The 27312-nt window shown below is 46.4% G+C and overlaps 1 protein-coding gene across 2 annotated transcripts in view; it reads right to left on the minus strand.

The window, feature by feature from the left end:
- Positions 1–21143, minus strand: part of LOC141265106 (cryptochrome DASH) — a 53102-nt gene extending 31959 nt beyond the window's left edge. The window contains exons 1-6 of one of the 2 annotated variants that reach the window (XM_073677761.1): positions 21015–21143; positions 4354–4526; positions 4160–4253; positions 3006–3136; positions 2723–2844; positions 1862–1950 (exon numbers count right to left, since the gene is read on the minus strand). In XM_073677761.1, coding sequence (XP_073533862.1) covers positions 1862–1950; positions 2723–2844; positions 3006–3136; positions 4160–4253; positions 4354–4526; positions 21015–21080 — 675 coding nt within the window. In that variant the 5' untranslated portion in view covers positions 21081–21143. Of the gene's footprint in view, positions 1–1861; positions 1951–2722; positions 2872–3005; positions 3137–4159; positions 4254–4353; positions 4527–21014 lie in introns of both variants that reach the window. The other variant, XM_073677760.1, reaches the window with a different exon arrangement.
- Between the last annotated feature and the right edge of the window lie 6169 nt (positions 21144–27312).

Raw genomic sequence — 27312 nt, forward strand, 5'->3', positions numbered from 1 at the left:
CCTTCCCGGCCACTGTGCTTAGGGCGCGCGCGCGCGCTCTCCCTCCCTCTTAAAGGACTTCACCATATATAAGGCACCTCTTCCAAAATGGAGGTGCCCGAGCAATGTTGTTGCACTGTTCACTACTCTGCTTCAGCCCTCAGGTCCCGTTGCCAGTTACCTGCCAGATACCTGCCAGATTCCTGCCAGCTTGCTTATCTGCTACCTGCCTGCTAGTCTGAGGTCCGACGGTCTGCCTTACTACTCCTGTCTGTCTAAGGACCAGCCTGTCCGCTCACCTGGGAGCGCACTTCAGCCACCTGCCTGCTTGCCTGAGGTCCGACGGTCTGCCTTCCAACTCCTGTCAGTCTGTCTATGGACCAGCTTGCCTGCTCACCTGGGAGCACACATCTGCTACCTGCCTGCTAGCCTACCTGGAGGCTCCGCCGTCACGTGCTGTGACCACCTGCCTGTCCAGTGACTCCTGCCCGCTCACCTGGGAGCGCTCATCTGCTGCCTGTGTGCTAGCCTACCTGGAGGCTCTGCCGTCACGTGCTGTGACCACCCGCCTGTCCAGAGACTTCTGCCCGCTCACCTGGGAGCGCTCATCTGCCGCCTGTCTGTTGGTCTTCCTAGAGGCTCCGCCGTCACATGCTGTGACCACCCGTTCATCCAGAGACTCTCGCCTGCTCACCTGGGAGCTCACGTCTATCATCAGCCGCCACAGGTCGTACCAACCCTTTACCCAAAGACTGCCCCGGTCACTTGCCGTGACCATCTGCCCGTTCATCCAGAGACTGCCCCGGTCACTTGCCGTGACCATCTGCCCGTTCATCCAGAGACTGCCCCGGTCACTTGCCGTGACCATCTGCCCGTTCATCCAGAGACTGCCCCGGTCACTTGCCGTGACCATCTGCCCGTTCATCCAGAGACTGCCCCGATCACTTGTCGTGACCTCCAGCCCGTTCACTCAGAGACTGTCCCGGTCACCTGCTGTGACTTCCTGCCCGTCTTCCCTGGTCGCCACCCGCTCCCTTACAAGGACCGCCCCCTTGTATAGTAGCTCAGAGGTTCCGCCTCCAGACCCGTTACACATACCAGTAGGTGAGTGACTCGACTCCCCACACTACACTTTGGACTTGGCAGACCTGGCACAGCCGGCACCTTCCCATATCCCACCCTGGCACTGTGCCCTGTCAGGAGGCAAGATCTCACAGTTCTGACTAAAAGCCGACTGGGTGGGATTTAATTCTTTTTACATACCATACTAGATTTCTTAATATATTATTGAATGTTTTCTTAGTCCCACTAGGGAACATGCAATCATTTGTACAGTGCCCTATGATACTCCTAAACTTCAGAAATCTGGCTGCTAAGCGTTCTCCTTTTACGCCACATCTATAGCACAGATTAATACAAGTACTAAGATGGCAGACCTGGAGTCCTTCATTAGGCTGCCTTGATAACTTATGGACACCCTGCAATCACATAGTGGAGGCGACCAATGGGATAATAGAGGACGCTTACAGCATGTAAGGGGTTAACTATCCAGTCTGGAGATCCCTCCTAGTCTGGCCAACTCAACACCTGCTATACAGTAATCTTAGCAGGTGCGCCCCCTAGTGCCTTTTGCTGAAAATATAAGAGGCAGCACCAAGGGCTTAAAAAATTATACCTATTACTAGTTTACATCTTTATTTGCTAATAATAAAAGTGTATCTTGCCATGGAGTCAAGACGAAGAGATTGTGTAGTTTTTATTCTTAAGTTTTATTACAATTGTTAGCAGCTCTCCACCCTCCAATTATAAAATGTGAAAATGTTTGACAAGCAGAACAATAATACAATAGTTGTCCCCCAAAAAAAACACCTTAATTACTTACTGAATCCCAGAAGTAATGCTGTAGTCTCTGCAAAGCTCGACTCTCCCCACCGCTGCAAGGGAACGCTGTTCTTGGATCTGTTAACGGATCTGTCGACCATGAGAAATAAATCCGTAAAGTTATAAAGAACCATACATCCAAAGCAAGATGTCTTCTTCATAAAAAAAAAAAAAAAAAAGACCTAACGATATTCTCTGCTCATCACTCTGATGGAAGGCTGCAGCCAATCAGCAGTCACTGATCAGCTGCAGTGGTCACATATCAACATCGGGGGAACGGTGATGATCTGGGAAGTATAAAGTTATTTTTTTTTTTATTTTAGGTTGCACAATTGAGCTTATTGTAAAAGTGTTTACAGAGCCACAGGGTAGGCTCACACGACCGATTTCACCACATATGTGAAAAACAGACCGATTATTATAATCATAGTGGCATCAGTTTTTTCTCGTATGTGGAGAAAAAAAAAGTTTCTCCACTTTCTCCATTCTGTCAGTGAAAATCAGACCACACTTAATGGACTGCACTTGGATGACATCTTTTTTTTTTTAATGACCCACAGACTTGCGTTACCAATTTTGATCTGACCACTTGGCACAAAATAGGACGTCATTGATTTTCTCAGAAGAACGCTGAGTCTGAGAATAATAATTAAAAAAAAACGGCCATGTATACAGCCCCATAGAATATCATAGGCACGAGTGCTATCCTTGAAAACCCCGGATAGCACTCGTACAAGAAAATCAGTTGTGTGGAAGAGCCATAAGGCAGATATTGCCACATTTAACCTTTTTTATACATTTAGGTAATTGCATCACAGATGATTTGATCAGTATTAATGACGATCCGACAGAAAGCTACAACCTTGCTGCCCAAAATCATCCGTTGTTGGGACAGAGCCTTCCTCCAGGCCTGGTGGTAAAGACTTCAACTTCTCCGGCATCTGTAATGTTAGCCGTACTTTGCTTTGCGCCTCTACAGCCTTCCTAAACCGAGTATAGACATCCGGTAAACTACAAGACAATATGAAATCACTAGGTGCCCATACAGGCAGCCCGCGGTCGGAGCGGCCACCCCACGTGACGTACGCCCAATGTTTGAATCAAAAAGGTCATTTTCATGACACTCGTAATTTTGAAAATGTTACCTAGAGATATGTCTGAAGGGTAGATCTTCCCGATGATACAACGTGGACCCCCAGATTGTATGAAACCTGACACCATGCTGGCTGCAGACTTCTTTTACGGATTTCTCGACATCCAGTTCTTCCTTTGTAGCCTAAAGAATAGTTGTTATAGGTCATTAATACGACTTAACTTGTCCAGGACATAGGCCTTAGGATAGGTCATGAATGTCAGCTTGGTGGGTGTCCGACACCCAACAGCTCCATGATGCAGGTCCGGCAGCCAAGGGGAGGCTAGAGAATACGGGGCAGGATCACAACAGCTCTGTGCGCTGTGTAGTGGCCGATGGCAGGTACTGCAGCGCAGCTCTTACTGAAGTGAATGGGAGCGGAGCTACAGCACCCAAGAAAAGGCCACTACGCAGTGCAGAGCTGAAGTGTGCTTGCTCTGTGTGCTTCCAGCACACGTGGGGCCCAACAGCTGATCATAGAGGTGCCAGGTGTCGGACCTCCAGCAATCTGACAGTCATACTGAGGCAAGTTCATCAATATTGTAGTCCTGACCAGAGCAGAGTGCATCATTAATTTCCCTGTGGCCATTTTCGTGAAGCCGTGAAAATGGCTGACGGGAAAGCTATGATGCTCACTGCCGACACCGGGCCCGCAGCATCACCACACTTCTGCAGCCGCCGGCCTCCTGAGGAAGGGACCCTGCTCCATGCAATGTACCCTGCTTTGCCTCACCACTGATACCGGGTCCGCAGCATCGCACCGCTGGGATACCCCCTCCTCCTTCCCAGGGCCCGCAGCATTGCCCCACTTCTGCCGCCGCCGGCTTCCTGAGGAAGGGACCATGCCTCCTGTGACCCCTGCTCCACCGCTGCCACCTCCCCAGGTAAGATACCTTAAATTCGAACTATAAGACGGACCCCCATCTTCTAATAATCTTTTTTTTTTTTCTTATTTTCCCCTCCAAAATTTGGGGTGCGTCTTATGGTCCAGTGCATATAAATACTCGGGGCACAGAAAGATAATCCCAAACCCATTCATCTTAAAAACAGGCACCATGTCAGAGACACTCCTCAGTGTAACCACTACTAGTACGTCTGTGCCGTGTTTTCTCACTAATCACATTGAGTAAATTACTATAGGCGACGGCTGTCACAGACTGAGCATACCTCTTCTTGTAGAGCCACCGCTGACACCGCACCCATCTGCTTGATCAGATCCTCAATGACGTTTTCAGGCTGACCTCTTCTGAGTAGCAGATTGCTGGAAAGATATGATGGAGAAGAGATATAAAGGATGATGAGAGTAGTGGTCTACATTGTATGTTCCCAAATAGAAACTGAAGTCCAGCAATCAGCCTTACCTTCCTTTCTTCTTGAGTGTGTTTCTCAAGTCGTGCACACTTTCTAACAGAAACTTCAAGCGATGGGGTCCAGTCTTTGGAAAATTGTAGTAATGTGTTCCCAAATAGTGTCTTGGATCAAAGCAGTAGAGAGGGACAATATGATCTGCATTTCTGTGAGCCCAGAGCAACACCTACAACATAAAGAAAATAGCGGACATGTCCCATGCATATAGGAGCCCCAGCAATCACAGGACCAGAGGGGATGGGACCCAAGGCCGGCGTCAGCACCCGGCGTACCCGGGCAAGTGCCGGGGCCCTGGAAAATCAGAGGGGCCCACCGCTCACTCACTGTCGGGGCCGGGCCCAGCCGCCCACTCAATGTCGGGGCCGGGCCCACACACCCACCCGCCCACTCACTGTCGGGGCCGGGCCCACACACCCACCCGCCCACTCACTGTCGGGGCCGGGCCCACACACCCACCCGCCCACTCACTGTCGGGGCCCTGGCCGCTTCCTCGGCACCTGTTCAGGGGCGCTTGATTGCCGGCACTCCCCCAGACATGGCCGCGCGCTGTCCGGCTGTGTCTGCTAGTAATGACGCGGCAGGGTCGACGGCACTGCACCTTTAATTGTGCTTGTGTGTCGCTCCTGCCGCGTCATTACTAGCAGACACAGCCGCACAGCGCGCGGCCATGTCTGGGGGAGTGCCGGCAATCAAACACCGTCGGAGGTCCTGCACAGATGGGGGGAAGCGGCCTGGACCCGACCGCAAGTGGGCCCCTCTGAGGGTCCAGGGACATGATGTCTGTGACATGCCGGGGGCCCTGCACTGCCCCATACCTGAGAAGCTGCTGGACAGGACACTGGACCGGGGACAGGTGAGTGAGGCTTCCCCTATCCCCATATTAAAAATATTTGAAATGGGTCTGTGTGAGTGCATGTATGTGAATGTCAGTGTGTATAACTGTGTATATATATTTGTCTGTTTTATATATGTCTTTAAGAATTTGTGTAAAAATATGTGTATGTCTGTGTGCGTGCATGTGTCTGGGTACCGTGCGTGCGTGCATGTGTCTGGGTACCGTGCGTGCGCGCATGTGTCTGGGTACCGTGCGTGCGCGCATGTGTCTGGGTACCGTGCGTGCGCGCATGTGTCTGGGTACCGTGCGTGCGCGCATGTGTCTGGGTACCGTGCGTGCGCGCATGTGTCTGGGTACCGTGTGTGCGCGCGCGCGCATGTGTCTGGGTACCGTGTGTGCGTGCACATGTCTGCACATGTGAAGGATGAGGTGGCAGGCTGGGCCCTGTGTACTATATATATATATATATATATATGTATATATATATATATATATATATATTTCTCCGCCATATCTGTGCATCATGAATCGTGTATGTGTTAAAAGGGCCCACTGAGACTCTTTCGCCCGGGGCCCAGAAAAACCTGGAGCCGGCCCTGGCTCTGCCCATAGCTTATTAACCACATTGCGCAGGTCTTAGGACTAGGACTGCACCTATATAAATACAGTGTGCAGTCCAAGTCTGTAACCTCTTTTGCAAAATAACCTCTATTTAAGTCCTGTTGAGTGTTTTAATTTAAAAGGGGTTGTTCAACTTTGGGGACAATTTTTGTAACTTAAATACATGTAATTGGGGCTAAAATCATTTTGGCAATTAGGTTTCGTTAAAATGTTTACACCCAAAGCCTCTGCACAGTTTATTGATGGCTGCAGAATGAGTCAAATGAGAATCCGTCAGTCAACTCACTATAATGGTCTGAAGGGGAGTTTGGAACTCTTCTGTCTTTTTCCGAGCTCCTCTCAGCTGCTTTATAGCCACAGACCACATCAAAGTTGAGAGTGCAGGGAAACAAAGAGCCTGTAAGGCTGTGTGCACACTGTGCGCTTTTGGAGAGTTTATTCTGCTTGGAATTGGCCCAAAAACACTAGGGAATCCTTATGCCAGAAAAGTCAATGAGAATTCAAAAGTGCTGTGCACATGATCAGTATTTTTCCTTTCAGGATTTGCTGTGCTTTTAAATCCATAGCATGCATGTCAATTCTTTGTGCGTTTTTGACCCATTGACTTCAATTGAGTCAGTCAAATACACAGCAAAAGCGCAGGATTTTTGCTGTGCATTTGACTGACTCAATTGAAGTCAATGGGTCAAAAACGCACAAAGAATTGACCATGGGTCACAGGCGTCGGCTGATGAGAGACTACTACTCCCATCAGCCGACGTCTGCTGTCACTGACTGATAACAGCGAGAAGATGGGAAACGTCATCAGCCGGCACCTGTGCTCAAAGTAAAGAAAAAAGTTGAATAAACGAATAATGAAATTAAAAATTGATGTGCCATTTCTGGGGCGTCTGAGGGCTGATATGATTAGCCTAGGAGGGGGCCAGGATCCATAGCCCCTTCCCTGCCTATTAATATCAGCCCATAGCTGTTTCTTTAGCCTTTGCTAATTAGATTTTATAAGGGGACCCTACGTCAATTTTTTTCTGGGGTCACCCTGTAATCTAGCCAGTAAAGGCTAACCAAAGAGCTGTGAGGTGTTATTAATAGCCAGGGAACATGTTGGCCTAATGGCTCCTTCCTCCTTTACGGCGTGGCCAATCATTTATATACACCTTCCCACCTGCTTTTTTACCCTGTTTCTCCACCTCCCCTTCTTTGATTGACAGCTCTGGCTTCATAGACCCAAAGAAAGGTGGAGATAGAGGGAAAACAAGCAGGTGGGATGGTGTATTTAAATGATTGGCCCCACCATGATGCACTGAGCGCCTGTATTTGGTTTGAACAGTCATTCTGTGCTGACAGAGTTCCTTTAACCCCTTCACGACCCATGTCGTATAGGTACGTCATAAGTTGTGTCCCTCCTTTTGATGCGGGCTCCAGAGCTGTGCCCACATATTTTCCGCCATGTGACAACTGATTTGATCAGCCCCTGAATCGCGATCCACCCACAGCTGTTAACATGTTAAATGCTACTGTCAATTTCTGACAGCGGCATTTTACTCGCTCTAATAGAAAGCATGTCACAAACCACGCCCATTGGTGGCCCTGTCACATGATTGTGGGGCGCCGATGAGGTGGCATGACAATCGGGGGTCTGCAGAAGACCCCCGTGCTTGTCATTGCAGATCTCCTATGAATGCCGGCCCGTGGCCGGCGTTCATAGGAGATGATGATTTTTTTCTATACATAACAGAGCTGAAGCACAAGCAATCGGATGGAAACTATTGAAGCCAGTAAAAAGTAGAAAAAAAATGTTTTAAAAAAATATATATAAAAAAAAAAATTTCAGATCACGACCCTTTTGCTCCATCTATATATATATAATAGGAATAAAAATGTAAATGTTCGTTTGTTCAAAATCTTAAATCTCCGAAAGTTCTTCACCCATTGCTTTAAAATTTTGACACAACGTTGCGTTCAAATACACACATGTTTTTATATACCAGCTGTTGGACATAAAAGCAACAGCGAGAGGGGGGTGTTACGAGGTCAGTCCCAGGCTGATGCTCCACGGCTGCCCGGCATTCTCCCCCTTAGTGACATCTCATTCATAACCCCTTCTTCCCCTCTCCTTTATTCGCCCCAGCTGCTGCCTGTACTCTGCTCCTTTCGTGTCCCCCTGTGGAGGTTGGCGGGAAGGGGAATGACGAGACCATCTGTTCGAGGCCGAAAGATGATGCTGCTCATCACTACCACCGCCTGAGAGACGGCCGCCTCTGCTCTCCGGCACCGCTGCTGCTGTGGCTTATTGTCCGGCAGGTGAGTCTTATTTCCGACTGCGCAACAACAAGCGGGGAGGGAGGGAAGGAGAGAGGGAGGCTGCACGGAGAGGCGCAGGCCGTGGCCTCCGTTCTGGGCGCTGAGCTGGGCCAGAGCCTTGCAGCAGTGGGCAGAGAGCAAGTGAGTGCAAATCCCACTGGGCCACCGGTGGGAGTGGCGCTGTGATCTGGCCGGTACCGGAACATGTCAAGCGGATCACCCCCTCCTCCTCTGCTGCCGCCTGACTTCATCTCTGCTCCCCCTCCTGTCACATTTCCTCTATACTAGGGAATTGCATAACTAGCAATCCCTGACATGACCAGCTCTATTGTGACACCTGACAGCAAGTACCGGCCTCTTTAGTGACCTGTGCAGAGTACAGGCCTGCAGAGGTCACAGGGTAGAGGCTGCCACCATGCCTGCCTGATGGGCACGACTATCAACAGTGCCAGTGTTAAAAGGCTTGGATGCCGCACGCAGAGAGTATGGCAGAGGTTTAATTCAAGATTTGGTTTCTCCACGCAGGGAGTGTAAATTTAAGTAACACAACAATAAAACAGTAAAATCGGACAATAAACGATTGTGGTTTAACTATAACACGGAAAGGATGAACAATACGGCGCGGTCCCAAAGGTTCAGGCTGAATAAGAGATGGTAGATTACTGGAGGCTTGCACTTATCTGTCCTTTAGCGATAACTATGTCCGTCTTCAGAAACTCACTCCGGAGGGTGTCCGTCTTCTGGCGGCAGTGAGCGGTCTCGGGTCTCATCCACTGGGTCCCCAGTCCTTTTGACCACACGACAGCGGTCACGACTCCTTTAAGAGCCGTAGCAAGCTCCTCCGGCGTACAACAAACTGCGTTAGGATCACTAATCCCAGGTGCGTCCTCACCCGTAGGTCACCGTCAGATGTCTGGAAAACTGTGGTGATGCAGGTAACTGAACGATCACTTTCTGTAGGCCCGGTACAGACCGCACGCCCCTTGTTTTGCGGCAAGCTGTGTCACCCGTTCGTCCGTCACCGCAGACAGGTCAGCACGTCTCTATTTCACCGAGGACAGGGCAGCACGTCTATCTCTCGTTGTCGGCAGGACAGACTGTTTCTCCCCAACTGCCGGTCTGCTCTCCACAACCAACTGTCTCTTTCGCGTGAGCCCAGACACCTGACTTCCTCTCTTCCGTCCCTCTCTTCTGTCCCCCAGCACTGTCCAGGAAGTCCCCCGTGCAATCTTAATCCTGTCCCCTGGCAACACTGGGCAGGACCCTGGCAGTTCCGGCACCGGAGCTCCGCACCTGTCCCTAGGCAAGTCTTCCTTCTTACACCAGCATTGCCCCATTTGAGAGATTATATATATATATATATATATATATATATATATATATATATATATATACAGTGCCTACAAGTAGTATTCAACCCCCTGCAGATTTAGCTGGTTGACACATGCGGAATTAACTTGCCATTGTGACATTTGTACTGTAGATCAGCCTGGAAGTGGGAAATGCACTGCAGCAAATTTTTTTTTTTTTTTTTTAAACGTAAAAAGTTAATTCAGAGTGTCATTTATTATTCAACCCCTCAAACCACAAGAATTCTGTTTGGTCCCCCTAAAGTATTCAGAAGTAGTTCAGGCACCAAGAATAATGAGCTTCACATGTGTGGATTAAAGATCTTTTCCCAGCCTTTTCTGACTATTTAAGACCCTCCCCAAACTTGTGAACAGCACTCAGACATGGTCAACATGGGAAAGACAAAGGAGCATTCCAAGGCCATCAGAGACAAGATCGTGGAGGGTCACAAGGCTGGCAAGGGGTACAAAACCCTTTCCAAGGAGTTGGGCCTACCTGTCTCCACTGTTGGGAGCATCATCCGTAAGTGGAAGGCTTATGGAACTACTGTTAGCCTTCCTCGGCCGGACAGCCTTTGAAAGTGTCCTCCCGTGCCAAGGCCAGGCTTGTCCGAAGAGTCAAGGCTAACCCAAGGACAACAAGGAAGGAGCTCCGGGAAGATCTCATGGCAGTGGGGACATTGGTTTCAGTCAATACCATAAGTAACGTACTTCACCGCAATGGTCTCCGTTCCAGACGAGCCCTTAAGGTACCTTTACTTTCAAAGCGTCATGTCAAGGCTCGTCTACAGTTTGCTCATGATCACTTGGAGGACTCGGAGACAGACTGGTTCAAGGTTCTATGCTCTGATGAGACCAAGATTGAGATCTTTGGTGCCAACCACACACGTGACGTTTGGAGACTGGATGGCACTGCATACGACCCCAAGAATACCATCCCTACAGTCAAGCATGGTGGTGGCAGCATCATGCTGTGGGGCTGTTTCTCTGCCAAGGGGCCTGGCCATCTGGTCCGCATCCATGGGAAGATGGATAGCACGGCCTACCTGGAGATTTTGGCCAAGAACCTCCGCTCCTCCATCAAGGATCTTAAGATGGGTCGGAATTTCATCTTCCAACAAGACAACGACCCAAAGCACACAGCCAAGAAAACCAAGGCCTGGTTCAATAGGGAAAAAGTCAAGGTGTTGGAGTGGCCTAGTCAGTCTCCTGACCTTAACCCAATTGAAAAATTGTGGAAGGAGCTCAAGAATAAAGTCCACATGAGACACCCAAAGAACCTAGATAACTTGGAGAAGATCTGCATGGAGGAGTGGGCCCAGATAACTCCACAGACCTGTGCCGGCCTGATCAGGTCTTATAAAAGACGATTATTAGCTGTAATTGCAAACAAGGGTTATTCCACAAAATATTAAACATAGGGGTTGTATAATAATTGACCCACACTTTTATGTTTAAAATTTAATAAAATTCAACTGAGCAACATAACTTTTTGGTTTGTAAGATTTATGCTTCTGTTCATAAAACCTACTCTCGTTTGCAGTTTGAAGGCTCTAACTTATTTGCATCTTATCAAACCAGCTAAATCTGCAGGGGGTTGAATACTACTTGTAGGCACTGTATATACACATACACATACATATACACAGGGTGGTCCAAAAGTAGGCGGACAGAAAGTGTAATAAGGTTATGAAGGGGGAGATTTATCAAACATGGTGTAAAGTGAAACTGGCTCAGTTGCCCTTAGCAACCAATCAGATTCCACTTTTCATTCCCCACAGACTCTTTGGAAAATGAAAGGTGGAATCTGATTGGTTGCTAAGGGCAACTGAGCCAGTTTCACAGATCTAGTTTTCACAGATAGATCTCCCCTAAATCTGTTTTCTTTTCAGATAATTCAGATAACACATAATGGCAAATAATTTAAATACAGATCAAAGAAAATGGATTTTAACAGAGTATTGGAAATCTCAAAATACTGAAACCGTTAGAGCAAATTGGGTTGAAACATTTGGTACTCAAGCCCCAAAGAGACAAATCATTTACTGCATTCGTGACAAATTCAATGCCACTGGCTCAATCCTTAATGCTCCAAAAACTGATCGACCCAAAACAGTCTGTACAGAAGATAATAAACAACTTGTTGCTGAAACATTTGTTCAGAGTCCAAAAAAGTCCACCAGAAGAACCTCTTTGGAATTGGGAATTTCACGAGCTTCTATCATGAGAATCCTGAAATCTATTGGGTGGAAAGCTTATCGTCCAGGTCTAATTCATGGTTTATTGGAGGATGATCCAGACAGGCGGCTGCAATTTAGTGAGATTATGCTTAACGAAATTGAAGAAAATCCAGTAATTTTAGATAACATTATGTGGAGTGATGAAGCTTCTTTCAAATTATCCGGCCATATTAACAGACATAATTGTATTTGCTGGTATAATGAGAACATGCATTTAACATTAGAGCAGGGGTCTCAAACTCGGCTGGGTATATGGGAAGTACAAGGAAAAAAAATTAATTTGGGGGGCCGAATTCTTTGCAGGACAAAGTGACATTTTTAGTGATACCATTTTTTTTTCTATACACCTTTTGAACTTTTTTGCTGTTTTATTTTTTATAGCTTGGGTCGTTATGGATGTGGCGATAATAAAACATGCACTTTTTTTGTTTACTTTAGTTTAGATACAAAGCAGCAATTTTAGTGCCAAAATATTTTTTCGTGCTTTATTTTGAAGTTTTTCTGCCAAAATCTTGTAGTAATGTGCCCCACCCTGATCTGCATCTTGTAATGTCCCCCATCTTTGTCCCCATCTTGTCGTAATATTCCATCCTGGTCCCCATCTTGTTGTAATGTCTCCCATCCTGGGCCCCATATTGTCGTAATGTCACATACCGGTCCTCATCTTGTAGTAATAACCCATCCTGGTCCCCCTCTTGTAGTAATGTCCCCAGCCTGGTCCCCATGTTTTAGGACTGTCCCCAGCCTGGTCCCCATCTTGGAGGACCGTTCCTTGTGCCGTTCTACACATACAAGAGAAAAAAAAAAAAGATTCTTCTCACCTGTCCTCCGTTCCCTCGGCGTCCTTTCTGCACCTGTGGCCCGCAGGCACCATAGACCCCGATCGCGGCCTGGTCCAGGTGCTGCGCTTCAGTTCAGTGTATTGCTGCGCAGAGACCGGCTCTCTGCACAGCAATACCAGTGCCAGCCGCCGGCCTATCAGAGGCCAGCAGCTGACATCTGCGCATGGCAATGGCGTCATACACTGCTGCGCTGGGACACAGATGTCAGCTGCTAGCCTCTGATAGGCCGGCGGCTGGCACTGGTATTGCTGTGCAGAGAGCCGGTCTCTGCGTTGCAATACACTGAACTGAAGCGCAGCTGCCGGCAGCTCCTGGACCGGGCCGCGATCGGGGTCTATGGTGCCTGCGGGCCGCATGAAGCAGCCTAGCGGGCCGCGTGTTTGAGACCCCTGTATTAGAACCTAAATGAGCCTGGTGTCAATGTTTGGGGTGGTATTTCAAGTTTTGGTGTTTTAGGACCAATATTTTTTGATGGAACAGTCACAGGAGATAAGTATCTCAAAATTCTAATGAATCAAGTTGTTCCCCAGTTACAGCAACAGCCTAATTCAAATGACCTTTATTTCCAACAAGATGGGGCCCCTCCACATTATTCAAGAGAAGTCCACGAGTATCTTGATGAAACATTTCCTAATAAATGGATTGGCCGAAGAGGCCCACTTGATTGGCCGGCACATACACCAGACTTGACCCCAATGGATTTTTTCTTTTGGGGAGTACTCCAGGACAAAGTTTATAGTCGAAAACCAAAAAGTGTCAGTGATTTGAAAAATTACATAAGGCTATGTGCCCACAATGCAGAAATGCTCCGGATTTTTCCTGAGCGTTTCTGCATCTCCCCTGGCAGAAAAAAACGCATGCGGATTGTACATGCATTTTTCCTGCCAGGGACGTGTGGATGTGAAGCGTTCTTCACATGCATTTCCGCATGCGGGTTGACAAGCGCTTTCCAAGCGATTTTAGCATCACTTGGAAAGTGCTTGACAACTTGGTCACACTATATAAATCCATGCAAAGGGCATGGATTCATATAGTGTGACCCAAGAGAATGTCTAAAAATAAAAAATAAATCTATACTTGCCTTCCGATGGCCCCCGCAGTCTTTCTTCGCTCGGTGCTGACTGCCGGCAGATCGCGGTACACTGTACATCGCGATTTGCCGGCATGAGAGGAGGAGCACAGCGGGGGCCGCCAGAAGGTAAATATAATATTTTTTATTTTATTCTTTTTTTTTTTTTACAGGTTCTATGGTACCCGGGTCCGAAGGAGAGTCTCCTCTCCTCTAGACCTGGGTACCATCCGCACATTGGAACGCGTGGATTGCGCATCTACATATACAGTGATGCGTAATCCATGCGTTCTAATGCAAGTCAATGGCGGCGAAAATGCAGCACTTCCGCAAAATAATTGGTAGTGCTGCGTTTTTTTCCGCAATGATAATCCGCAGCGGAAATTTCCGCAGCATGTGCACAGCACATACGGATTATCATTGGGGAACATGGCAGACCTTCTACCATGCGTTTTTTAAGCATTTCTGCAGCGTTTTTGCCGCTGCGGACACGCTTAAAAAAAGCATTGTGGGCACACAGCCTAAGAGATGCATTTCAAGAAATTAATACCCAAAGAGACTTGTGCAAAAAAGTTTGTCGAACTGTAAGAGGCAGACTTCAAAGCTGTGCAAATTGTAATGGAAAATAGTTTGAGCATCTGCGTTGATAAAATTTAAGGGCTTTTGTATTATTGTTCAGAATAAAATTTAATTGTCAATGTTATGCTTGTGTTAGTAAATATAATTTTATATATAAATCAAAATAAATGGTATTATTTTCTGTCCACCTACTTTTGGACCACCCTGTATATATCTATATAATGCAATTCCCAATTCGATTGGCGTTTGCAATCACCATTTACAAAGCTCAGGGCCAATCTTTAGAATTGTGCGGTTTCGATCTAGACACGGATTGCTTCTCCCATGGACAATTATATGTTGCGTGTTCTAGAGTCGGCAAACCAGACAATCTCTATATCTACACAGACAACGGAACAACTAAAAATATTGTATACCCACAAGAATTGTGAAATAAAATATTTTAGAAACGTGCGCTCTCTCTTTTCTTTCTTTTCCATTTAACCAGACTGAGCCACAACAACGCGTGGCCGGGTACAGCTAGTTCAAAATAAAACAATATAAAAATACACATATTTGGTATCGCCGCTTTCATAAAAGTCCGATCTATCAAAATATAAACTAAATTAATCCGATCGATAAACGGCGTAACGATAAAAAAAACAAAAACACCAGAATTACGTTTTTTTGCTCACATTGCAATAACGGGCGATCAAAGCATCGTATGTAACCCAAAATGGTATCAATAAAAACATCTGCTCGATGCCCAAAAAAATAAGCCCTCATCCAACCCCAGATCTCAAAAAACGGAGACTATGGGTCTCGGAAATTGGCGCCATTTTTTATTTTTTTTTGCAAACTTTCGAATTTTTTTTACATCACTTAAATAAAACAGAACCTATATATGTTTGGCATCGGCAAACTCGTAATGACCTGGAGAATCATAATGGCAGGTCAGTTTTGGCATTTAGTGATCATGGTAAAAAACTGGGGGTAGCTGAGACCCTGGAGAACATGATCATGGCCGTTTTGTTCCGGTCCCTGATCACAAAAAAAAAGAAAAGTGTGCCCGCGGTTGCAATGATTTCTCTCTCCTCTGACATGATATACAGGTGCATCTCACTAAATTAGAATATCATCAAAAAGTTAATTTATTTCAGTTCTTCAATACAAAAAGTGAAACTCATATATTATATAGTCATTACAAACAGAGTGATCTATTTCAAGTGTTTATTTCTGTTAATGTTGATGATTATGGCTTACAGCCAATGAAAACACAAAAGTCATTATCTCAGTAAATTAGAATATTTTACAACAACAGCTTGAAAAATTATTTTAAAATCCGAAATGTTGTCCTACTAAAATGTATGTTTAGTAAATGCCCTCAATACTTGGTCGGGGCTCCTTTTGCATCAATTACTGCATCAATGTGGCGTGGCATGAAGGCGATCAGCCTGTGGCACTGCTGAGATGTTATGGAAGCCCAGGTGGCTTTGATATCAGCCTTCAGCTCGTCTGCATTGCTGGGTCTGGTGTCTCATCTTCCTCTTGACAATACCCCATAGATTCTCTAAGGGGTTAAGGTCAGGTGAGTTTGCTGGCCAATCAAGCACAGTGATACTGTTGTGTGTAAACCAGGTATTGGTACTTTTGGCAGTGTGGACAGGTGCCAAGTCCTGCTGGAGAATGAAATTTCCATCTCCAAAAAACTTATCAGAGGGAAGCATGAAGTGCTCTAAAATTTCCTGGTAGACGGCTGCGCTGACTTTGGTCTTGATAAAACACAGTGGACCTACACCAGCAGATGACATGGCTCCCCAAACCATCACTGATTGTGGAAACTTCACCCTAGACCTCCAGCAGCTTGGATTGTGGCCTCTCCACTCTTCCTCCAGACTCAGGGATCTTGATTTCCAAATGAAATGCAAAATTTACTTTCATCTGAAAACAACACCTTGGACCACTGAGCAACAGTCCAGGTCTTTTTCTCTTTGGCCCCGGTAAGACGCTTCTGGCGTTGTCTATTGGTCATGAGCGGCTTGATACAAGGGATGTGACACTTGTAGCCCATGTCCTGGATACGTCTGTGTGTGGTGGCTCTTGAAGCAATGACTCCAGCAGCAGTCCACTCCTTGTGAATCTCCCCCAAATTTTTGATAGGCCTTTTCTTAACAATCCTTTCAAGGCTGCGGTAATCCCGGTTGCTTGTGCACCTTTTTTTACCACACTTTTTCCGTCCACTCAACTTTCCAGCAATATGCTTTGATACAGCACTCTGTGAACAGCCAGCTTATTTAGCAATGACCTTCTGTGGCTTACCCTCCTTGTGGAGTGTGTCAATGACTGCCTTCTGGACATCTGTCAAGTCAGCAGTCTTCCCCATGATTGTGGAGCCTACTGAAAGAGACTAAGGGACCTTTTTAAATGCTTAGGAAGCCTTTGCAAGCTTTTTTGTTAATTATTCTAATTTACTGAGATAATGACTTTTGTGTTTTCATTGGCTGTAAGCCATAATCATCAACATTAATAGAAATAAACACTTGAAATAGATCACTCTGTTTGTAATGACTCTATATAATATATGAGGTTCACTTTTTGTATTGAAGAACTGAAATAAATTAACTTTTTGATGATATTCTAATGTAGTGAGATGCACCTGTACATGTCAGAGGAGAAAGAAATTATGCGCCCCGAGCCAATCCGGTACGTCTGCCGTCCACCGGATCTTCGTTTTCTTCCTGGAAAAACTAAATGGAGGGCGCATGCGCAGTGCGCCTAATGCTGGCCGGCATTCGTCAATAGTAGGGAATATTTCCTATTGGTTCCTTTTGATCACTGTGATAAACCTTAAAACGTTAAGATGACGATATGGCTACTAGTGTTGAGCGCAAGTGCTCGCTACTTGAGTTTGCATCGGGTGCTCAGGTATGCACCGAGTATCGTGGGTGCTTGAGTGACATGCTCGAGTCTCCGCCCCACATGTTTTGCGGCATGCAATCCCAACATGTTTTTTTTTTTTGGTAACAGCCGCAAAACATCAGAGCAAGTCACTCAAGCACCCGCAATACTTGGTGCACACCTGAGTACCCGATGCAAACTCAAGTAGCGAGCACTTGCGCTCAAGACTAAAGACAACTTATTCAATATGATGACCTAATATCAAATTCTGTGTTGTACATCTGGGTTCAAAACGTTCACTATACCCCTTCATAAAATCCTTGAGGGGTATGATTTCCAAAATGGTGTCACTTGTGGGGGTTTTTCACTATTTAGGCACATCAGGGGCTTTGCAAACGCAATATGAAGTTCGCTCTCGATTCCAGCCAATTTTGCATTCAAGAAGTCTCACAGCGCTCCTTGCCTTCCGAGCCCTGCCGTGCGCCCAAACAGTGTTTTCCCCACATATGGGGTATCGGCGTCCTCAGGATAAATTGCACAACTATTTTTGGGGTCCATTTTCTCCTCTTACCCTTGTGAAAAGAAAAAAATTGGGGCTAAAAGATCATTTTTGTGGAAAAAGTTTGATTTTTTTTTATTCTCTACATTATAAACTTCTGTAAAGCACCTGGGGGCTCAAGGTGCTCACCACACATCTAGATAAGTTCCTTGAGGGATCTAGTTTCCAAAATGGTGTCACTTGTGGGGGGTTTCCACTGTTTAGGCACTTCAGGGGCTCTCCAAACACGACATGGCGACTACTCTAGAGTCCAGTCAATTTTGCATTCAAGAAGTGGTTTTCCCCCACATATGGGGTATCGGTGTGCTCAAGAGAATTTGCACAACAAATTTGGTGGTCCATTTTCTCTCGTTACCCTTGTGAAAATAAAAAAAATTTGGTCTGAAGTAAACATTTTGTGAAAAAAAAAAAAAACGCCCCTTACAGGTACGCATCAACGAGCATCTAAGAAATATTAGCAACAAATTCGAGGGACATCCCCTCTTGAAACATTTTATTGAAAAACATGAGAGCAGTATAAAAAACATCCAAATCATGGGCCTACAAAAAGTTGAAAGACATCGGCGGAGGGGCGACTTTCTAAAACAAATGTCGCGCACAGAAAGTAAATGGATTTTTATCCTGGATACCCTTAAACCAAAAGGCCTCAACTCTGAAATAGAGCCATTTGCCTTCAACGACGCCTAATTACAGAATCTGACAGCCTGCATAATTTCATCCATCAGGATTGTACCTTCTGCCCTATACAGAGATTGATTGACAGTTTGATCTTCCAATCAGGATCCTGACTAAACCCTCCAACCAAAGTGAGCACACACGTATATAAGGGATCCACTTACACCTACAGACCAACCCTGAGGAAGGAAACCGGAGTTTCCGGAACGTGTAGGTTTTTGGTCCTCGCAGGTCACCGTATTGGTACGTACCACGTGTGTCTGACGTTACGCAGGTCTTTTTATCCTGCAGTGCGGCACTACAGGTTCTCTGACTGCTGCCGCACACTGACGTCCGGAGAGCTGCAGAGGGAGCAGCTAGTCACCGGCCGGGACCCTGTTTCCCTCCCTCTCCTTACCCGCCACGCCATCGCTCACCAACCTTTGGAACGCTGCAGCAATAGACCGCATTACACGGCGGTCTACAGGATGTGAGGATCGCCAATCAACAGCCACATAAAGACGCGTACGCCGGACACGTAAGTCAACTGGGAACTGCTCCCTGCCTTACTCCAGCTGCGCCTCATAGACTGGACTATATTCTGGCAAGCCTACCTCACGCAGCCAATATCGCTGGGAAAATACTTATCATTTTCATTCTGTGTTATCCACTCACCGACAGCCTAACTATTTGATCCCTAACTCCCTTTGGGGACACCGACTTATCGTCTCACACAAAGAGAGAGGATCAAGCATTTCTACAAAAGGCACTGGGTTCATCCAAAACCCAATCAGGTCCAACCTCTACGTTCTCTTAGTGTTAGCAGTAACACATTTTTTTCCATGCTGTGAAAATAACAGGATACAAAAACACAGGTAGAATCTTAGTAACTATTACCGTCCTTTTTTTCCCCCTCCTCTGATGGTTCTATAACTTTAGCCTTATCTCTCCTCTTAGAGTAACTTCGAACTAAACTAGGACTTTCTGTTACGATCACCCTATTATTACCCTATGGTTATCAACACCATTCAGAATAGAGCCCCTTCTTCCAGGTAATCACAGCATTCACTGTTGTATTCTGATATATTTTCTTCATCTATTATCCCTCAACTATATATATATCCGTTTTTGTCCCCAGGCTCGCGCCATTCGTCCTCCCACCCCAGTCATCTTTGAAAACTCTACTCCTTTCACACCAGGTAAACACATTTCTATTCATTCAATTAGGGACAATCACCCATCATCTTTCATCCCCTACTCTTCCCGACGGATACACCTGGGATCATACGCACCTTTCTAGTACATGCCATACTACTACTGCCACTCCGCAGTCATCTCCACGCTTGTCCTTCCCACTGCGGATTTATATTCAATTTTAACAAATTGTGTTTTATTATTAAAATCCCCTTCCCTTACCTAATATTGTGAACATCCCTTTAATAAAATTCCGAATGTTTTAAATTATTGTTGTCACTTATATATATATTTTACGCCTTTTATCCTACGCTTTATACATCCAGCGCAAGTACCATGATTTTATCTCCTATTTTGTGAAAAAAGTTAAATGTTCATTTTTTCCTTCCAAGTTGCTCCAGTTCCTGTGAAGCACCTAAAGGCTTAATAAGTGCAGTTTTTAGAATGGTGTCACTTTTGGGTATTTTCTGTCATAAAGGCTCCTCAAAGTCACTTCAAATGTGATGTGGTCCCTAAAAAAATGGTTTTGTAAATTCTGTTAGAAATATGAGAAATTGCTGGTCAGATTTTAACCCTTCTAACAAAAAAATGTTGCAAAAATTGGGCTGATGTAAAGAAGACATGTGGGAAATGTTATTTATTAACTATTTTGTGAGACATATCGCTCTGATTTAAGGCCACGGAAATTCAAAGTTTGAAAATTGTGAAATTTTCGCCAAATTTCTGATTTTTTCACAAATAAACGCAAGTGATATCGAAGAAATGTTACCACAATCATGAAGTACAATATGTCACAAAAAAACAATCTCAGAATCAGGGGGATCCGTTGAAGCGTTCCAGAGTAATTACCTCATAAAGTGACAGTGGTCAGAATTGAAAAAATTGGCCTGGTCATTAAGGTCATAATTGGCTCCGTCACTTAGGGGTTAAACTCCCCAAAAAATAACAATAGCATCACCTTATTTTTCACAGCCACCGCACTTTTTTTGTACACTTTTTTTTTTAGGACATTACGTAGTACAGTAAATGGTGTCATCTAAAACTATAACTAGTCCCAAAAAAGAAAAGTCCTCATACAGCGCTGACTATGGGAAAAATAAATACAGCTAGGGCTCTTACAAGGGGGAAGAAAAAATATATGGAAAAATCAACTGGTCATGAAGGGTTAATGACAGGGCTCATAAGAATCACCACAGGGTAGTCACATGTATCACACTATGGCAGAACTCTATGTTACACCAGGGGTTATGCCGCTGAGACTGTACTATCCTGCATCTATGGAGAAACATCTGCGCTCCGCTACCTCTGGGCTCCGCTACCTCTGAGGTCTGAGCACCTCACACTCACTGCCCCGCCCGCCGCACACGTGTAGCACAGCCCCGCCCCCGTGTTACACAAGCTGCACCAGCAGCCAATCAGCGTGCGCGTAGCCGGCAGCAGTGCGGCTGTTGTGTAACCAGCGCTTCTGTAACTGCAGCAGCTCAGGGTACAGTCGTGCACTCGGCCATACACGGGAGCGCCAGGCGATCTGTACCTCGTTATCGTGATAGCGCAGGTCGTTCCTCAGCAGACAGATGATAGTCCTGCCCGGAGCCGCCATCGCTGTCAACTTCTCGGGTCCTGTTCTGTCATGCCCCGCCCACTTTGTTGACGTGAAACCACGCCTACTTCACAAGTCTGCTGCAGTTCACAAGACAGCCACTAGGGGGCGAACTACACTGAATCTGTCAGATCCGCTTTATTAACGCTTTAGACGCTGATCGCTTACGTTGTAGCCATGCAGCAATGTGCTAACCCTTTCAGGTCCGGTTATGGTCCATTTTTGCACCTTTCTCCATCGTCATACCCCTATGAGCGTTGATTTTTGCAGGATGAGATGCAATTTTGAGCGACGGTACCTTTCCTTTTACCATATAACGTACTGAAAAATGGGGAAAAGCAGTGGGGGGAGTCTATTCAGTGACAAGACATTCGGGTTTTGTTTTCACAAAGTTCATTGTGCATCAGTTATGACCTGGGAATATGAGTGCGATTACAGCGACACCAGACGCATATATAGTTTTATCATTTTAAAAAAAGTTCAGAACTTGGTGAAAATACCCTGTATTCTGCAGCCGTCATGTTGGGTTTTTTCTCGGATGGGGCCGTCTGTGCGTTGTTGTTTTTTGTGCGATGACCTCTGATTTTTATTGATACTATTGTATGGCCCATACAATCTTTAGTGCATTTTTTTGTGAGGTGCCGTGTCTGAAAAACAGCAGTTCTGGCATTTTGATTCTTTTTCACTACTGTTTAAGTTAATTCATTTAATATTTTTATAGCACAGACTTATGGAAATTAAAATGCCAGATATGTTTTTTTTAATATTTTTTCATTTTTTAATTGGGAAAATAGAAGTGATTTCAACTTTTTATTTATTTAATATTTTGAAAAACCTAAAGGACAATGATGGGAGCCACCATTAGAGCCTCAGCAGCCATTAGGACTCCAAAATCATGTCACAGCATCAATAATAATAATAATTTTTATTTCTATAGCGCCAACATATTCCGCAGCACTTTACATTGTAGAGAGAACTCGTACAGACAATAAAGATATAACCGAATAACACAGTTCAACAGATACCAAGAGGAGTGAGGGTTCTGCTGCTCACAATCTATGAGGAAATAGGGGGACAAGAAAGGTAAATGGTAACAAGTGCTTGTATTGTACGGTCCAGCCATCAATAATAATAATGTATTCACATAACGCTGCATGAACCGGTCACCAGCCAGTATTATTATTATTATTATTATTTATTATTTGTCATGAAAACAACACCCACTCTTGGGTCAGACCTTGCAGCTCTCTGGCGCCCCCTTATCCTGCTGGTCAAACACGGTATTGACAGAGGATAAGCACGGGTGCAGCTGCTCTAATTTATGTCGACTATTGCGGCACGTGATGTGACAGGACGTATATATACCACCAGTTCCTTCCAGGAACGTATATATACCTCCGACCAGGGACGCAGACGTATGCACTACACGCTGCGTGAAGGAATCAAGTCTAATTTCCGGGGAGCCGTCCCCCCCACAGAATCTGAGACCATCACCTTGTGAAGCAGGTTTTGCTATTACTTATCCCTTTTATTTTAATAACTGTTTATGCATACATGTAAATTGTCTCCTTTATAATATCTTGTATATATTTTGTAAACACTGCCCCTCCTACTATATACTAATGGTACGTGACCCAAGTTACACTACCCACCCCCCACTTTCATTTATGACCTTGTTTACTGAACCTTTGAGTATCCTACAACTGGTTCAGCCTTAATCAGCTGATCAAGATGAGCACAGACCACTCCCCTCTGGTTCACAGCTGAATGCATTCTGTAGGCCATATATTGAGAACTAGGAGTCTGTGTCAGACTGAAGTCTGTGTCCCTCAGCTTAAGTGTCCATGAGCTGAAGTGTCTGAAATTTGAATTAATCCTGAATTGAACTGAAGGTACCTGGATACTAAGTCACAGTAAACAATGTTTGTTTTTGTTTTCACTCTCACCCCCTTAATCCTTCACTTCTTTCAACCACCCCTAATCCCTACACCTGGAAAGGAACTCTTCATCTCTCCCTCCATTCTCCCCACCCATCTCACCTCTTCCTCAGAGCTATTCCACAACATACAATCCTTTGTCTCCAAACACAGACAGCCACCTCATGCCCTCTCCTGCTCCCACCTAATAACGCTTTCTCTGCTCCTCCTTACTGCCAGCGACATCTCTCCAAATCCTGGCCCTCCTCACCACATCCCTACATTCACTTCCACCTCCTACCCCCGATCTATCCCAAACTCTCGTAACCCTTCTAACCTTACACCCATCCGCCCAGCCCCCGCTTCCCCAGTTCCACTAACAGGAGCTCTATGGAACGCTCGCTCTGTCTGCAATAAACTTTCCTACATTCACGATCTCTTCATCACTAACAAGCTTTCCTTCCTCGGAATCACTGAAACCTGGCTCACCCCCTTCGACACAACCTCTCCTGCTGCACTTTCGTATGGCGGATTCCACCTCTCCCATACCCCCCGCCCCAACGGCAAGCACGGTGGAGGAATAGGTTTCCTCCTCTCAGAAAACTGCTCCTTCACCCAGATCCCACTGCCGCCCGCAATTACTCTCCCGTCTTTTGAAGTGCACTGTGTGCGCATCTACTCCCCCTCCAACCTCCAACTGGCTGTCATCTACCGCCCCCCAGGATCAGCCACCACTTTCTTTGACCACTTCACCACCTGGCTACTTCATTTCCTCTCTGTTGACATCCCCACTATCCTCATGGGCGACTTTAACATCCCCATTGATACTTCCCTCTCAGCTGCCTCTAAGCTTCTATCCCTCACTTCCTCCTTTGGTCTTACCCAGTGGTCTTCCACACCCACCCACAAAGACGGCCACACGCTGGACCTCATATTCACCCGCCTCTGTTCCCTATCTAACCTCTCTAACTCACCTCTCCCTCTCTCTGACCACAACCTACTCACATTCTCTTCTCTCTCCTCCCCGGGGCAACAATCCCCACTCCACAAACTTGAATACCCTCGTAGAAATCTCAAACACCTTGACCTACACTCTCTCTCTGAATCCCTCCTCCCTCTTACAGACATTAGTTCCTTACATGATGCAGATGCTGCTGCCACTTTATACAACACCACAACAGCTGCAGCTCTCGATTCGGTCGCCCCCCTCACGCATACCAAGACTCGCACAATCAACAGACAACCCTGGCACACCAGCCTAACTAAAGAACTGCGACGGGCCTCCAGGGTTGCTGAACGTAGATGGAAAAGGTCCCACTCCCATGAGCACTTCATCGCATTCAAACAGTCCCTCACTACCTTCAAGTCCACACTCACTGCAGCAAAACAAACATACTTCACATCTCTCATATCCTCCCTGTCCCACAACCCCAAACAACTATTCAACACCTTCAATTCTCTCCTCCGTCCCCCAGTGCCTCCTCCCTCTCCTCTTATTTCAGCCGAAGACTTTGCCTCATTCTTAAAGCAGAAGATTGACACCATCAGACAAAGCTTTTGCCTAAAGCCCCCACAGCCCCTCCCCACACCTACTCAACCCTCCTCCTCCAAAACCACATTCTCCACCATTTCGGAAGATCAACTTTCCTCCTTACTCTCCAAATCACACCTCACCACCTGTAAACTTGACCCAATCCCGTCTCACCTCATCCCAAACCTTACCACTATCTTCATCCCAGCCCTAGCCCACCTCTTCAACCTGTCACTAACAACTGGTGTCTTCCCCTCATGCTTCAAACATGCCTCAATCACACCCATCCTCAAAAAGCCCTCCCTTGACCCATCCTCTGTGTCTAGCTATCGCCCCATATCACTTCTCCCCTATGCCTCAAAACTACTGGAACAACATGTCCATTCTGAACTGTCCTCCCACCTCTCCTCCTGCTCCCTCTTTGACCGCCTACAATCTGGTTTCCGACCGCACCATTCTACTGAAACTGCACTGACTAAAGTCACAAACGACCTACTAACCGCCAAATCTAAGCGACACTACTCTGTCCTCCTCCTCCTAGACCTGTCATCTGCCTTTGACACAGTGGACCATTCCCTCTTACTACAGACTCTCTCATCTCTCGGCATCACAGACTTGGCCCTATCCTGGATCTCCTCATACCTAACAGACCGGACATTCAGTGTCTCCCACTCACACACCACCTCTTCATCTCGCCCCCTATCTGTCGGTGTCCCCCAAGGTTCAGTTCTAGGACCTCTGCTCTTCTCCATCTACACCTTAGGCCTGGGACAGCTCATAGAGTCTCATGGCTTTCATTATCACCTCTATGCTGATGACACACAGATCTACCTCTCTGGACCCGATATCACCTCCGTATTAACCAAAATCCCACAATGTCTGTCTGCTATTTCATCCTTCTTCTCTGCTAGATTTCTAAAACTTAACATGGACAAAACAGAATTCATCATCTTTCCGCCATCTCATTCAACCCTCCCAACTGACCTATCCATCATAGTGAATGGCTGCCCACTCTCCCCAGTCCCTCAAGCTCGCTGCCTCGGGGTAACCCTGGACTCGGAACTCTCCTTCAAACCACATATCCAAGCCCTTTCCACTTCCTGCCGACTCCAACTCAAAAATATCTCCCGGATCCGCACATTCCTAAACCATGAATCTGCAAAAACACTAGTGCACGCCCTCATCATCTCCCGCCTTGACTACTGCAACCTCCTGCTCTGTGGCCTCCCCTCTAACACTCTCGCACCCCTCCAATCTATCATAAACTCTGCTGCTCGACTAATCAACCTGTCCCCCCGCTATTCCCCGGCCTCTCCTCTCTGTCAATCTCTTCACTGGCTCCCCATTGCTCAGAGACTCCAGTTCAAAACCCTAACCATGACATACAAAGCCATTCACAACCTGTCTCCTCCATATATCTCCGACCTAGTCTCCCGTTACATACCTGCACGCAACCTCCGATCCTCACAAGATCTCCTGCTCTACTCCCCTCTTATCTCCTCCTCCCACAACCGTATACAAGATTTCTCCCGTGCTTCCGCCCTACTCTGGAACTCTCTACCCCAACGTATCAGACTCTCGCCTACCGTGGAAACCTTCAAAAGGAACCTGAAGACCCACCTCTTCCGACAAGCCTACAACCTGCAGTAACCACCGCTCCACCATACCGCTGCACGACCAGCTCTACCCTCACCTACTGTATCCTCACCCATCCCTCGTAGACTGTGAGCCCTCGCAGGCAGGGTCCTCGCTCCGCCTGTACCAGTCGCTGTCACATTGTGTTCAAGATTATTGAAATTGTTCTTGTATTATACCCCCTTTTTCACATGTAAAGCGCCATGGAATAAATGGCGCTATAATAATATATAATAATAAACAATAATAATAATAATAATTATTATAGCGCCATTTATTCCATGGCGCTTTACATGTGATAGGGATATACATAGCAAAAACATTTACATAATCTTAACAAAACAAGTCAGCGACTGGTACAGGAGGAGCGAGGACCCTGCCCGCGAGGGCTCACAGTCTACAAGGGATGGGTGAGGATACAGTAGGTGAGGGTAGAGGAGGTCATGCAGTAATGTGGTGGAGCAGTGGTGCTTGTCGGAAGAGGTAGGTCTTCAGGTTTCTTTTGAAGGCTTCCATGGTAGGCGAGAGTCTGATGTGTTGGGGTACAGAGTTCCAGAGTAGGGGCGATGCACGGGAGAAATCTTGTATGTGATTGTGGGAAGAGGAGATAAGAGGGGAGTAGAGAAGGAGATCTTGTGAGGATCGGAGGTTGCGTGCAGGTAAGTACCGGGAGACTAGGTCACAGATGTATGGAGGAGACAGGTTGTGGATGGCTTTGTATGCCGTGGTTAGGGTTTTGAACTGGATTCTCTGGGGAATGGGGAGCCAGTGAAGGGATTGACAGAGGGGGAGGCTGGGGAATAGCGGGGGGACAGGTGGATTAGTCGAGCAGCAGAGTTTAGGATAGATTGGAGGGGCGCAAGAGTGTTGGAAGGGAGGCCACAGAGCAGGAGGTTGCAGTAGTCGAGGTGGGAGATGATGAGGGCATGCACTAGTGTTTTTGCAGAGTCTTTACTGAGGAATGCACGGATCCGGGAGATATTTTTGAGTTGGAGTCAGCAGGAAGTGGAAAGGGCTTGGATATGTGGTTTGAAGGAGAGATCAGAGTCCAGGGTTACCCCTAGGCAGCGAGCTTGTGGGACTGGGGAGAGTGAACAGCCATTGACGTTGATGGATAGGTCAGATGGGGGATATGAATGAGAGGGTGGAA

This window comes from Phyllobates terribilis, unplaced genomic scaffold, assembly GCF_046119375.1.
Source record: "Phyllobates terribilis strain yellow unplaced genomic scaffold, ASM4611937v1 Scaffold_4__5_contigs__length_816908805, whole genome shotgun sequence".
Classification (NCBI taxonomy): domain Eukaryota; kingdom Metazoa; phylum Chordata; class Amphibia; order Anura; family Dendrobatidae; genus Phyllobates; species Phyllobates terribilis.